The 13,797-nt window shown below is 40.5% G+C and overlaps 1 protein-coding gene across 4 annotated transcripts in view; it reads left to right on the forward strand.

Moving 5' to 3' along the window:
- Window positions 1-13,797, forward strand: part of RAD50 (RAD50 double strand break repair protein) — a 362,910-nt gene that overhangs the window by 294,001 nt on the left and 55,112 nt on the right. For all 4 annotated transcript variants that reach the window (XM_040405264.1, XM_040405258.1, XM_040405281.1 and 1 more), the window contains exon 23: window positions 6,536-6,621. In XM_040405264.1, the coding sequence (XP_040261198.1) occupies window positions 6,536-6,621 (86 nt within the window). The remainder of the gene's footprint in view (window positions 1-6,535; window positions 6,622-13,797) is intronic.

A 13,797-nucleotide genomic window follows, 5' to 3' on the forward strand; every position in this document is an offset into this window, starting at 1 on the left:
ACTAAAACATTATTTTTTTGGTTTCAAAAATGAAATCATTGTGTAGAACTTACATAAATTAAAAAAAAGTATATATATTGGGTATCGCCGCGTCCGTATCGACCGGCTCTATAAAAATATCACATGACCTAACCCCTCAGGTGACCACCGTAAAAAAATCAAAATAAAAACGGTGTAAAAAAAGCAATTTTTTGTCATCTTACGTCACAAAAAGTGTAATAGCAAGCGATCAAAAAGTCATATGCACCCCAAAATAGTGCAAATCAAACCATCATCTCATCCCGCAAAAAATGAGACCCTACTTAAGATAATCGCCCAAAAACTGAAAAAACTATGGCTCTTAGACTATTGAGACACAAAAACTTTTTTTTTGTTTTAAAAATGAAATCATTGGGTAAAACTTACATAAATTAAAAAAATTGTATACATATTAGGTATCGCCGCGTCCGTGACAACCTGCTCTATAAAAATACCACATGATCTAACCTGTCAGATGAATGTTGTAAATAACAAAAAAAAAAAACGGTGCCAAAAAAGCTAATTCTTGTTACCTTGCCGCACAAAAAGTGTAATATAGAGCGACCAAAAATCATATGTACCCTAAACTAGTACCAACAATACTGCCACCCTATCCCGTAGTTTCTAAAATGGGGTCACTTTTCTGGAGTTTCTACTCTAGGGGTGCATCAGGGGGGCTTCAAATGGGACAAAAACAGTCCAGCAAAACCTGCCTTCCAAAAACAGTATGGCATTCCTTTCCTTTTGCGCCCTGCCGTGTGCCCGTACAGCGGTTTACGACCACATATGGGGTGTTTCTGTAAACTACAGAATCAGTTGCTTTGTAACTGGAAAAAAAAATATTAAAATGGAAAATCTGCCAAAAAAGTGAAATTTTGAAATTGTATCTCTATTTTCCATTAAATCTTGTGCAACACCTAAAGGGTTAACAAAGTTAGTAAAATCAGTTTTGAATACCTTGAGGGGTGTAGTTTCTTAGATGGGGTCACTTTTATGGAGTTTCTACTCTAGGGGTGCATCAGGGGGCTTCAAATGGGACATGGTGTCAAAAAAACAGTCCAGCAAAATCTGGCTTCCAAAAACCATACGGCGCACCTTTCACTGTACGCCCCGCTGTGTGGCCGTACAGTAGTTTACGGCCACATATGGGGTGTTTCTGTAAACGGCAGAGTCAGGGCAATAAAGATACAGTCTTGTTTGGCTGTTAACCCTTGCTTTGTTAGTGGAAAAAATGGGTTAAAATGGAAAATTAGACAAAAAAATGAAATTCTCAAATTTCATCCCCATTTGCCAATAACTCTTGTGCAACACCTAAAGGGTTAACGAAGTTTGTAAAATCAGTTTTGAATACCTTGAGGGGTGTAGTTTCTTAGATGGGGTCATTTTTGGGGCGTTTCTATTATGTAAGTTTCGCAAAGTGACTTCAGACCTGAACTGGTCCCTAAAAATTGAGTTTTTGTAAATTTCTGAAAAATTTCAAGATTTGCTTCTAAACTTCTAAGCCTTATAACATCCCCAAAAAATAAAATATCATTCCCAAAACAATTCAAACATGAAGTAGACATATGGGGAATGTAAAGTCATCACAATTTTTGGGGGTATTACTATGTATTACAGAAGTAGAGAAACTGAAACTTTGAAATTTGCAAATTTTTCTAATTTTTTTGTAAATTAGGTATTATTTTGAGCAAAAAAAATAAAAAATTTTGACTTCATTTTACCAGTGTCATGAAGTACAATATGTGACGAAAAAACAATCTCAGAACGGCCTGGATAAGTCAAAGCGTTTTAAAGTTATCAGCACTTAAAGTGACACTGGTCAGATTTGCAAAAAATGGCCAAGTCCTTAAGGTGAAATAGGGCTGAGTCCTTAAGGGGTTAATTCTTGCGGAATACCAAAAGGGTTAACAAAGCTTGTAAAATCAGGTTTGAATACCTTGAGGGGTGTAGTTTCTAAAATGGGGCCATTTATGGGTGGTTTCTATTATGTGTAGCCACAGAGTGACTTCAGACCTGAACTGGTCCTTACAAATTGGGTTTTGGAAACTTTCTGAAAAATGTTAAGATTTGCTTCTTCTAACGTCCCAAAAAAATAAAATGTAATTTACTAAATGATTCAAACAGGAAGTAGACATATTGTAAATTTTAATTAATAACTATTTTAGGAGGTATCACTATCTGTTTTAAAAGCAGAGACACTGAAATTTTGAAAATTGTGAATTTTTCCAAATTCTTGGTAAATTTGGTATTTTCTATAAATAAAAATTAAATATTTTGACTCAAATTTATCACTGTCATGAAGTACAATATGTGAAGAGAAAACAATCTCAGAATGGCCTGGATAAGTAAAAGCGTTTTAAAGTTATCACCACATAAAGTGACACATGTCAGATTTGCAAAAAATGGCCTGGTCCTTAAGGTGAAAAATGGTAGAGTCCTGAAGGGGTTAAAGAGACTTTGACTCTGATAAACTGCTGTGGTTTTTAACCTTGTATCTACAAGGCTGGGAATATGCTGATTCTTAAAGTTTGATTTAAATGACCTTATTGGATGATAATGCAGTTGGGGAAAACTCATTGAGGCGTTTAGTGTAATGATAAACATCTTTTTTGTCTCCAAATGTCTCTAATATTCTGACTTCTGATTCATTTCTATAGCATTCATGTCATGGGTTAGAAAATATCATCTTTGTTATTAATCATGCATTGTAAACATCTCTCATTATTAAATCTGCACGGGGTTCTGTTTCTGTCCTGGTGCTGTACATCACCCTGCCCTGTACTGTGCATGTCTTGAGAACATGCTATAAGTGTACCTGTGTTTTCAACCTCTTCCCAACATTTGCCATATTTATACGGTGGAATTTGAAAGGGAATATTGCTGAGCTCACTTTGTACACGATGTGTGTGAGCTGCGTTAGACACTCACAGGGGCAGGCTGCGAACTTAAAGTGGCCCTGGGAATTATTTTTAAAGTGGCTCCATGTTGTAGGCGGTTCCAAAATGACTGAAGGTGGGGGAATACAAGTAGGCGGGGATCATCAATACTATAGTACAAAATACTGTCCCAGCAGAATCATATACCACAGTGCAGCACAATATTTTGCCCCAAAAGCAGTCACTCTGTGGTGGCCATCAACAGATGCAATTTTCTGTCTTCCTCCTCTAGTTGTCTCTGATTTAAGATGTGGAGCAGGTGGCTTAGAAGGTGAGATGTGGGCCACAGCAGTTGAATTCAAGAAGGCAAGTACAGTTACTGGCTAGGTACATGAGTACCTGATTCTCACTGAGAGCTTTTTATGTACCTGGCCAGTGGCACAGAGGCGGGCTTGGGTATTAACCGACCAGGAAATTTCCCTGTAAGATCTATGGCCTATCTGCCCCTAGACACTCACCTGCATCCTGCTAAGAAATAACCCCAATCCCGGACATTTAACCCCTTAGAGGGAGAGAACTCCCCCTGACAACTTATCTGCCCCCTCCCCACAACACAAATGTGAGGTGCCTAGAGGTTCTCATGGCAGCTGGGGACTTAGTGAAGACTCTGTTTGCCATCGTAGTACTCCTAATACACTGTGCCATATGGGTACAGGTTGTTCTAATGAGACATTAAAGAGAATTTTCACCTAAAACATAGAAATACCTATATACTAGAAAATAAACATTTTTATAGCCAGACTTTAGTATCTGTATTTCATTTAAAGAACTTTTCCTCAGAATAGGTCAATATCAGAGTAGTGGCCCTGCGGTGACAGGGTAGCCCAATGCCTTGCAGAGACATCAGGGCCTTCCTTCTTCGGAAGCCCTTGGGTGGGTCTCCTAGGCAACTGTTAGTGTATTACACAGTGTAATACACCAACACGCAATGCATTACAATACATATATATTGTAATGCATTGCAGAGGGGATCAGACCCCCAAAAGTTGAAGTCCCGGATTTGGGCAAAAATAAAGTAAAAAAAAAGATTTAAAAAAAAAAAAGTGTTTTTAATAATAAAGTTTAAAGTAAAAACGCCCCTTTCCCCTGATTTTATAATAAAAAAAATATATGAAAAAGCACATATATTAGGTATCGCCGCATCCATAATGATCGGCTCTATGAATATATCACATAATTTACCCCATCAGAAAAACACGGTAAAAAGAAAAAAAGAAAACTGTGCCAAAAAAGCAATTTTTTGTCACCTTACACCACAAAAAGTGCAATACCAAGCGATCAAAAAGTCATATGTACCCCCAAATAGTACCAATCAAACCATCACCTCAAAAAATCATATGCACCTAAAAATGGTACCAATAAAAACGTAAACTCTTCCTGCAAAAAACGAGCCCCTGCACAAGATGATCAACAGAAAAAAAAAAAAAAATGGCGTTCAGAAACACAAAAACATCGTTTTTTCCAAAATGCCTTATTATGTAAAAATTAAACAACCAAAAAAAGTAGTCCTATTTCATATTGTCGTGTCTGTGAGAACCTGCTCTATAAAAGTAGCACATAATCTAACCTGTGAGATGAACGTACCCCAAAATTGTATCGATAAAACTGTCACCATATCCTGTAGTTTCTAAAATGGGGTCACTTTTTGGGAGTTTCTACTGTAGGATGCATCAGGGGGGCTTCAAATGTGACACTGTGTCTAAAAACCAGTCCAACAAAATCTGCCTACTCCAATTTATGACTGTCATGAAGTAATGTGTCACGAGAAAACAATCTCTGAATGGCTTGGATAAGTAAAAGTGTTCCAAAGTTATTACCACATGTCAGATTTGCAAAAAATGGCCTGGGCAGGAAGGTGAAAACAGGCCTGCGGTAGAAGGGGTTAAAAACAAAGAGATCAGAGTATTCTATTTAGTTACAGTTGTCTCTTTTGCAGAATTTCCAACAAGAAGTGTAGCCACTTTGGGTTAGCTTTTCTGCAAATGATCATTCATTTTCGAGAAACTAATTGAAACTGACAAACCACTATGATGGGCTTCACTTCTTGCTATAAATTTTTGCACAGATGGCTGCCACAATAAAGCAAAAACTATTCTGTAATTACACCAGACATACACTTTATGATCATTATTATGTTATGGGTGTAAACTGTCTTCTGTGTAAAGGAAAGCTGCCTACATACTGTAGAGATGTAGATCTCATTAGGATAGACCAGTGATGGGCAAACTGCGGCTCTCCAGCTGTTGTAAAACTACAAATCCCATCATGCCCTGCTGTAGGCTGATAGCTGTGGGCAGACTGTGCATAATGGGAGTTGTAGTTTTACAACAGCTGGAGAGCGGCAGTTTGCCCATCCCTGGGATAGACCATCGATATTACCAATTGGCTGAATTAAGGGACCACTTCAATGTTAATCAGGCATAATGCTGTATAAATAAATAAAATAGTCTCTGGTACGTTGCCTTTTTCTGCATCGCAGGTCCCAATCGTCTAGTGGGTACAGTTCACATAAATCTCAATCCTTTTTCCAGTTGGACTGCGCTGCTCCAGAAGGCAGGAAAAACACCACTTTAATAAAAAGGAGGTTGAGTGGATCCATAGGTTGGGCACACTACAACCGAGAGGTATGAATGTTGATTTTGATCTAAAATCATGCCTCGTATGAATATATGAGTTTGTTCTAGGACCTTTGAGAGGAGGAGGGAAAGGAGAGTTGATTGACTGGAAGGGGTCATGTGGTTTGTGATGCAATCGTTGTTCTGAATGAAAGTAGGTGGGACCCGTGAGATGGCGGCCTATGATTTTTTGTGACGTTTTAAGGGAGTGGATCTATATGAATGAAAATCACTACGGAGTTTTAGTACAATTTTATGATCCTATACTATTTTTATGGCTTATGATGTAATGTAGATCAACTTGTTTTATGTATCTATTGGACTTATTTGTTTTTTTTATATATATTTTGTGGCTTGAGAGGTGGAGCATACGCCCTCCTGTGATTTAAAAAGACCGCCCTGGAATGGGCGGATCAGATGCCCCTGACGAAGCTTTTCGGAATGAAACCCGGGTCGGGTGTATGCAATTTTATACTGCTTGTATTCTATTAACTTTTGTGTGTATAATAAATACTGTTATTCCGTTTGTGATGGTATTTCACTATTGTGGCTATCCTTTGGTGTCTGACAGAGGCGAATGAGTGGAGACTCTGCTGTTTTCTGTGGCCTTTTGCTTCCCTATATCCACGGATTATTGGAAGGAGTCTAAACTGGTGTTTTTCCTGCCTTGTGGAGCAGCGCGGTCCAACTGGAAAAAGGCATAATGATGTGCATGTGGTTGTGCCTGGTACTGGGAGAAAGGGTTTACATTCTTTCTCAAAATTTTAGGAACGGTGCTCTGCAATAAGGATACAAAACACTGTAACCTATCAAAATCATTTATACTGCTGCCTACATAGAAAAAAAATTATAACCGTAATTACATTCTGCCTAGCAGGCTAACTTTATGAAGCTGTAAACAATATCTGCAAGACAAACATCTTTAAAAATAAAAATATCATATTTTTTTACATTTTCTTTTCACAGAGCTATAATGAAGTTTCACAGCATGAAAATGGAAGAAATCAATAAAATTATTCGTGACCTCTGGCGCAGTACTTACAGAGGACAAGGTATTCTTGTTTTAATGTGTTTGGTGACATTAGACAATTAGATAAAATATCTGCATATGTTGGAACAGTTTTTCAAAAAGGCATTTCAAAGCTGTGAGAGGGATGTACTATACAACAGATTATATGGCACAGAATATGCAATAACGTTAGGCAAATTTATGATGAATCCAGTGTGGTTTTAAAATATATATTAACCATTGCGTAAAGGAGTTTTCTGAGATTCTTTTTTATTGATGACCTATCTGGATAGATCATCAGTATCTGATCAGTGGTGGTCCAACACCCAGGAGCTCTACTGCCTTCTCAAACAACTGATCGGTGGGGGATAGGTCATCAGTAAGAAAATCTTGGAAAACCCCTTTAAGTTAATGGTATTTTTAAAGGGGTTGTCTCACTTCAGCAAATGGCATTTATCTTGTAGAGAAAGTTAATACAAGGCACTTACTAATGTACTGTGATTGTCCATATTGCCTCCTTTGCTGGCTTGATTTATTTTTCCATCACATTATACACCTCTCATTTCCATGGTTTATTTTTTTTTTATCTTTATATTTTGGGGAATGTATATACATATCTGTTTTTTTTATATTTTTATTAATAAATAATTGATCCTATATGCAAAACTAGAAGGTGTGCACACCTGTTTTTTTCTTATTCCTTATTTATTATTTCCCACTGGCACTGGGTGACCCAGTAAGGTGGTGAACCCTTAATATCCATTATGTCCGGGTGTGAGCCCCTTTCACTTTTATTTATATTCAGATTGTGCTTCAGATTTCTACCATTGCATTAAAAATTACAAATTAGCATAACAGTTCAAACTAGATGGTGTTGTTTCTGAAGAAACCACAGGATGTTGGCTTGAAATCTGATTGGCTGTTTGTGGCTCCACCCACTGAACCCAAGTCACCCAATGACTGACTGTGCCAAATTTGAGGACCCTGCCATTAACCGTCAAAGAGCGGCAGTAATTTAAATTTTCTCATATAAAATGAATGGCTGAAATGTGATTGGCTGTTAAAGGCTTCACCCACTTTTCCTAAATTCTAACCACATTCATCCAGTGACCCATGGTGCCAGTTTGGGGACTCTGGCTTTCATATTGTAAGAATAAAAGCTTTTTACATTTTCTCATTGAAGTCAATAGGGGAAATCTGATTGGTTCTTTGTGGCTCCGCCCACTTTTTAAATTTGCATTTTCGTCACCCAGTAACCAAATATACCAAGTTTGAAGACCCTGCCATTACGGCAGCAATTTAAATATTTCCATTGAATAGCACTAGATAATATTTGATTGGCTGTTTTAAGCTCTGCCTAGTTTCCCGAATTTTAAGCCCAGTCACCCAGTCATGGTCTGTGCCAAGATTGGGGCCTCTGGCTTTAAAACTGTGAGAATGGCAGTATTTGAACGTTTTACATTGAAGTCAGTAGGTGCAATCTGATTGTTTTAGGCTACACCCACTTTTCCTAAATTTTGACTGCAGTCACCCAGTGAGTAATTGTGTTTGTTTGGGACACTTGGCATCAGGGTGGATTTGATTTAAATTAGGGATGTCTATAACTATATAACTATAACATTCCAAGGAGACATTATACTCTATGGGGGCAGCCACAAGGAGACGTTATACTGTATGGGGGCAGCCACAAGGAGACGTTTCACTGTATGGGGCGGCCACAAGGAGACGTTACACTGTATGGGGGCAGCCACAAGGAGACGTTACACTGTATGGGGGCAGCCACAAAGAGACGTTATACTGTATGGGGCGGCCACAAGGAGACGTTACACTGTATGGGGGCAGCCACAAGGAGACATTATACTGTATGGGGGCAGCCACAAGGAGACATTATACTGTATGGGGGCAGCCACAAGGAGACGTTATACTGTATGGGGGCAGCCACAAGGAGACATTATACTGTATGGGGGCAGCCACAAGGAGACATTATACTGTATGGGGGCAGCCACAAGGAGACATTATACTGTATGGGGGCAGCCACAAGGAGACGTTATACTGTATGGGGGCAGCCACAAGGAGACGTTACACTGTATGGGGGCAGCCACAAGGAGACGTTACACTGTATGGGGGCAGCCACAAGGAGACGTTACACTGTATGGGGGCAGCCACAAGGAGACGTTACACTGTATGGGGGCAGCCACAAGGAGACGTTACACTGTATGGGGGCAGCCACAAGGAGACGTTATACTGTATGGGGCGGCTACAAGGAGACGTTATACTGTATGGGGGGCCACAAGGAGACGTTATACTGTATGGGGCGGCTACAAGGAGACGTTATACTGTATGGGGCAGCCACAAGGAGACGTTATACTGTATGGGGGCAGCCACAAGGAGACGTTATACTGTATGGGGCGGCTACAAGGAGACGTTATACTGTATGGGGCAGCCACAAGGAGACGCTACTATAAGGAGTCAGGACAACAATTTTTGAAGCCCCTCCCTCCTCGGTATAATAGTCTTGTGGCCATCATACAATAATGTATATTTCTTCTTGCCCTAATGCCTGCTTTTAGAGATCAATGTGCAGCTTGCAGGCAGGAAGGGAGGGACCAGGGCCATAGAAGACAGACACTATCACCTTTAGAGGGACTCGCTCCTGGCAAACACAGTACTGCTGCAGTGAATGCAGTGGAGCAGACTGTGATGTAATTACAATGTATAGTTATCGCAGGGACTCAGAGAATCGTCTGAGAGTTTATTAGTTAAAATAATCGAATGAGTCGGAGACTGTGTCACCGAGTCCCTACCAGACTTCCTGCTCTGCTATATGCACCCTATACACACACAGCTTCACTACATGCTATACTAATAATGCCCCCCCTTCTCCCCGGACGGACTTACAGGGAGCCGCAGAGCAGGAGGCCTGGCAGGGACTCGTTGACACAGTCTCTGACTCGATCGATTCTTTTAACTAATAAACTCTCAGACGATTCTCTGAGTCCCTGCACGACTCCCCCTGTGCTGTGAGTCAGTGCTGGTTGCCTCTGATTGGTTGGAGGGCGGGGAGGGGCGGGGCTAGCTTCCACTGTAGGCCCCTATTACACTGCCTGCTGCTGCCTCTGAAGCTGTATTTGCTGTGCGAGATGCAGGGGCCGCGGACGGACACAGACACATTTAGAAGCGGCGCACAGGTATCGGCAGTGGTATCGGGGACATTTGCACGAGTACATGTACTCGTGCAAATGTCCGGTATCTGTCCCGATACCGATACTGGTATCGGTATCGGGACATCCCTAATTTAAATCAAACTGATTTAAATCACTAGTCAGTAAGGCTTGATTTAAATCATAGTTTTCTACATAAAGACTAATTCTTGCTGGTATAACTTATAATATGCAAGTAGATGAAGATTTTTAGAATAACAGCTTTTCATATTAGTTTGATTAGGTTGATTCTGTAATCATAGGTTTGTAGAAGTTAGGATCAAGGTCTTTTTCTCAACTCATGTTCATGTTATAAAATTTTTGCTTTGAAGAAGAGGCATGTGATCTCTGCTGAGTCAAATTCAGTTTTGAGAACTGCAAAAGTAAACCAAGCATCTGTGATAATATCTTGTAGGCAGAGAAACTGCCCAATAAGCCCGAAAAAAATAGAACATGTCCTATTCTTGTCCGCAATTGCGGACAAGAATAGGCATATTCTATAGTGCCGGCAATTGGCGGTCCGCAAAATGCGGAACCCACATTGCCGCTGTCCGTGTTTTGCGGATCCGCGGCTCCGTGGATCCGCAAAACATGTTGCGGACGTATGAATGGACCCTTAGGGAGAGAGCACCTTAATCAGTGTGAGGAGACTTTTAGGCCATACATGCTCCTCTGGAATTCTGGGAGGGAAGAAATGCAAATGAGCTCTTAACAAGCTTTGCCTCTAATGCCACCAGATGTAAGGCAGCTATCCTATAAGTCAAAATTCAGCTCTTAAAATAAGCCTCGAGACATGACTTGGATATTAAATAAGCTAGCACCTCATCTGCAGACAGCTGTTTCAGACACAGGCCTCCTACCCAGTTAAGCCAGTACTCTCTGCTTTGCACTGATGAGGGGCAATCACCCCGAAACAGCTGTCTGGAGATGAGGTGCTGGCTTATTTAATATCCAAGTCATGTCTCAGTGCTTATTTTAAGAGCTGAATATTGACTTATAGGATAGCTGCCTTACATCTGGTGGCATTAGAGGCAAAGCTTGTTAAGAGCTCATTTGCATTTCTTCCCTCCCATTGTGAATGGATTAATGGAATTTATTTACCCAAAACAATTTAACATATACAGCCTTATACTACATAATTATAAAACTGGTATATAACACAAAAGACTTATGGGAAGCTCACCAGAATAGAGCACGACCTGCTATCATCCCGTAGCTAATAGTACAGTCATGGCCAAAAGTTTTGAGAATTGCATAAATATTGGAATTTGGAAAAGTTGCTGCTTAAGTTTTTATAATAGCAATTTGCATATACTCCAGAATGTTATGAAGAGTGATCAGATGAATTGCATAGTCCTTCTTTGCCATGAAAATTAACTTAATCCCAAAAAAACCTTTCCACTGCATTTCATTGCTGTCATTAAAGGACCTGCTGAGATCATTTCAGCAGTCTTGTTAACTCAGGTGAGAATGTTGACGAGCACAAGGCTGGAGATCATTATGTCAGGCTGATTGGGTTAAAATGGCAGACTTGACATGTTAAAAGGAGGGTGATGCTTGAAATCATTGTTCTTCCATTGTTAACCATGGTGACCTGCAAAGAAACTCATGCAGCCATCATTGCGTTGCAAAAAAATGGCTTCACAGGCAAGGATATTGTGGCTACTAAGATTGCACCGCAATCAACAATTTATAGGATCATCAAGAACTTCAAGGAAAGAGGTTCAATTCTTGTTAAGAAGGCTTCAGGGCGTCCAAGAAAGTCCAGCAAGCGCCAGGATCGTCTCCTAAAGAGGATTCAGCTGCGGGATCGGAGTGCCACCAGTGCAGAGCTTGCTCAGGAATGGCAGCAGGCATTCAGCCTGACATAATGATCTCCAGCCTTGTGCTCGTCAACATTCTCACCTGAGTTAACAAGACTGCTGAAATGATCTCAGCAGGTCCTTTAATGACAGCAATGAAATGCAGTGGAAAGGTTTTTATGGGATTAAGTTAATTTTCATGGCAAAGAAGGACTATGCAATTCATCTGATCACTCTTCATAACATTCTGGAGTATATGCAAATTGCTATTATAAGAACTTAAGCAGCAACTTTTCCAATTTCCAATATTTATGTAATTCTCAAAACTTTTGGCCACGACTGTATATGGCAAATACAAAGAATGGTCAGCTCACAAAAAGTCAAATATAACTTATTTAATCCTCACTATTAAAATAACACTTATGGATCAAACCATATACAGACAGAAGCAATATATAATATCAATGTAGAATGACAAATAAAATAACATAAAATATCTAAAATGATCATGGTCCCTCCTTTGTAATGAGCTGCGGAGCTCTCACAGCTCACAATTTTATATGGTGACTGCAAGACTTTATAACCTTAGTTCTGATTCCCTATGTAAAGTCATCCAGATTTTAAATGAAGATGCAGACTTATGCGGCTTTCTGGTTGTATCCAGTATGATTGTGCGATTTATGTTTAGTGCGTCTGATACTTGTCAGTAACCAGCTTGATATAGTGGATGGCAGTTCACTCACTCACATATGCGCCACTCGGACATCCCATATATGTCGCTGTTGTATAAATAAAATGCACTTCTTACCGGGTCCTTGTAGCTCTATCTGCAAGGCGATACCTGTTTGTATATACGCTACACACCGGCGGCCCCACAGATGTTGTTTCACTGGTGGCGGCACTTCGCGCCTGCGCAGTGTGAGTTTCCGGACGCTGACAGCTCCACAAGTCGTTCCACTGTGGATTTTGATGGTATGAACGTATACCACAGGGTCTTTAAAGGATGCAGTCACTCTTATCACCAGACGCGTTTCGAAACCGCTAGGGTTTCTTCCTCAGTGGCAAAATAATTATGTTAACAAGGGGGACATACTGCTCTTTATATAGAGCCTGAGCTTGAATTAAGACCTGGACCGGACCGTGACTTCTAATCATATAGCATATACAATAAATAATTTTTATTGCGTATATACAAACAGGTATCGCCTTGAGGATAGAGCTACAAGGACCCGGTAAGAAGCGCATTTTATTTATATAACAGCGACATATATGGGATGTCCGAGTGGCGCATATGTGAGTGAGTGAACTTTCATCCACTATATTAAGCTGGTTACTGACAACTATCAGAGGCACTAAACCAGGGCTGTGGAGTCGGAGTCGAGGAGTCTGAGTCGGAGGCAATTTTGGGTACCTGGAGTCGGCAAAAAAAGAACCGACTCCTACTAGATTTAAATTGGAATAAAAAAAAGCAAGTTTAAATGTCCCAATTCACAAAAAGTTATAATTAATTACCGTATTTTTCGCCCTATAAGACGCACCTAGGTTTTTGAGGAGGAAAATAAGAAAAAATAAATTTTTAACCAAAAGGTGTGCTTTTGGTGGGTTTTGAACTAATGGTGGTCTGTGGATGACACTATTATGGGGGATCTGTGGGTGGCACTGTTATGGGGGCATCTGTGGGTGGCACTGTTATGGGGGCATCTGTGGATGGCACGTTTATGGGTTATCATTGTGGGGGCATCTGTGGATGACACATATATAGCATCTTATCTTATGTGTCATCCACAGATCCCCCCCCCATAACAGTGTCTCTGTGTAGTGAATGGGGGCCGGCATCTGTTTCTGTAATGGCAGCGGGGCCTGGTGCCTGCTTCATTCATAATGTGGGCGGAGCAGACGCGTGACGTAGTGAGCTACGCTACGAGCACCCACCCGGCCTCCTGACTGCCAAGAAGTTAGTAGTAAGTAGTACAGCGCTAGATTTAAGATGATTGGAATACTTTAACAATACCCACAAGTTAGATATAATTACCGTATACTACAGTGAGCGGGGCCCGGTGTAGTAGAATACAGTGACTGCAGCGGGCCCCGCTGCCATTACAGAAACAGATGCCGGCCCCCAGCCCCTCCTCCCTCTCAGCCTATTCATCGGACGGTCGGAGCATTCGCCTCTGCTACGCACTGCTATTTTTCCCCCACTTTTGTGAAAAATACAGT

The sequence above is a fragment of the Bufo bufo genome, chromosome 1 (assembly GCF_905171765.1).
Source record: "Bufo bufo chromosome 1, aBufBuf1.1, whole genome shotgun sequence".
NCBI classification, from domain to species: Eukaryota; Metazoa; Chordata; class Amphibia; order Anura; family Bufonidae; genus Bufo; species Bufo bufo.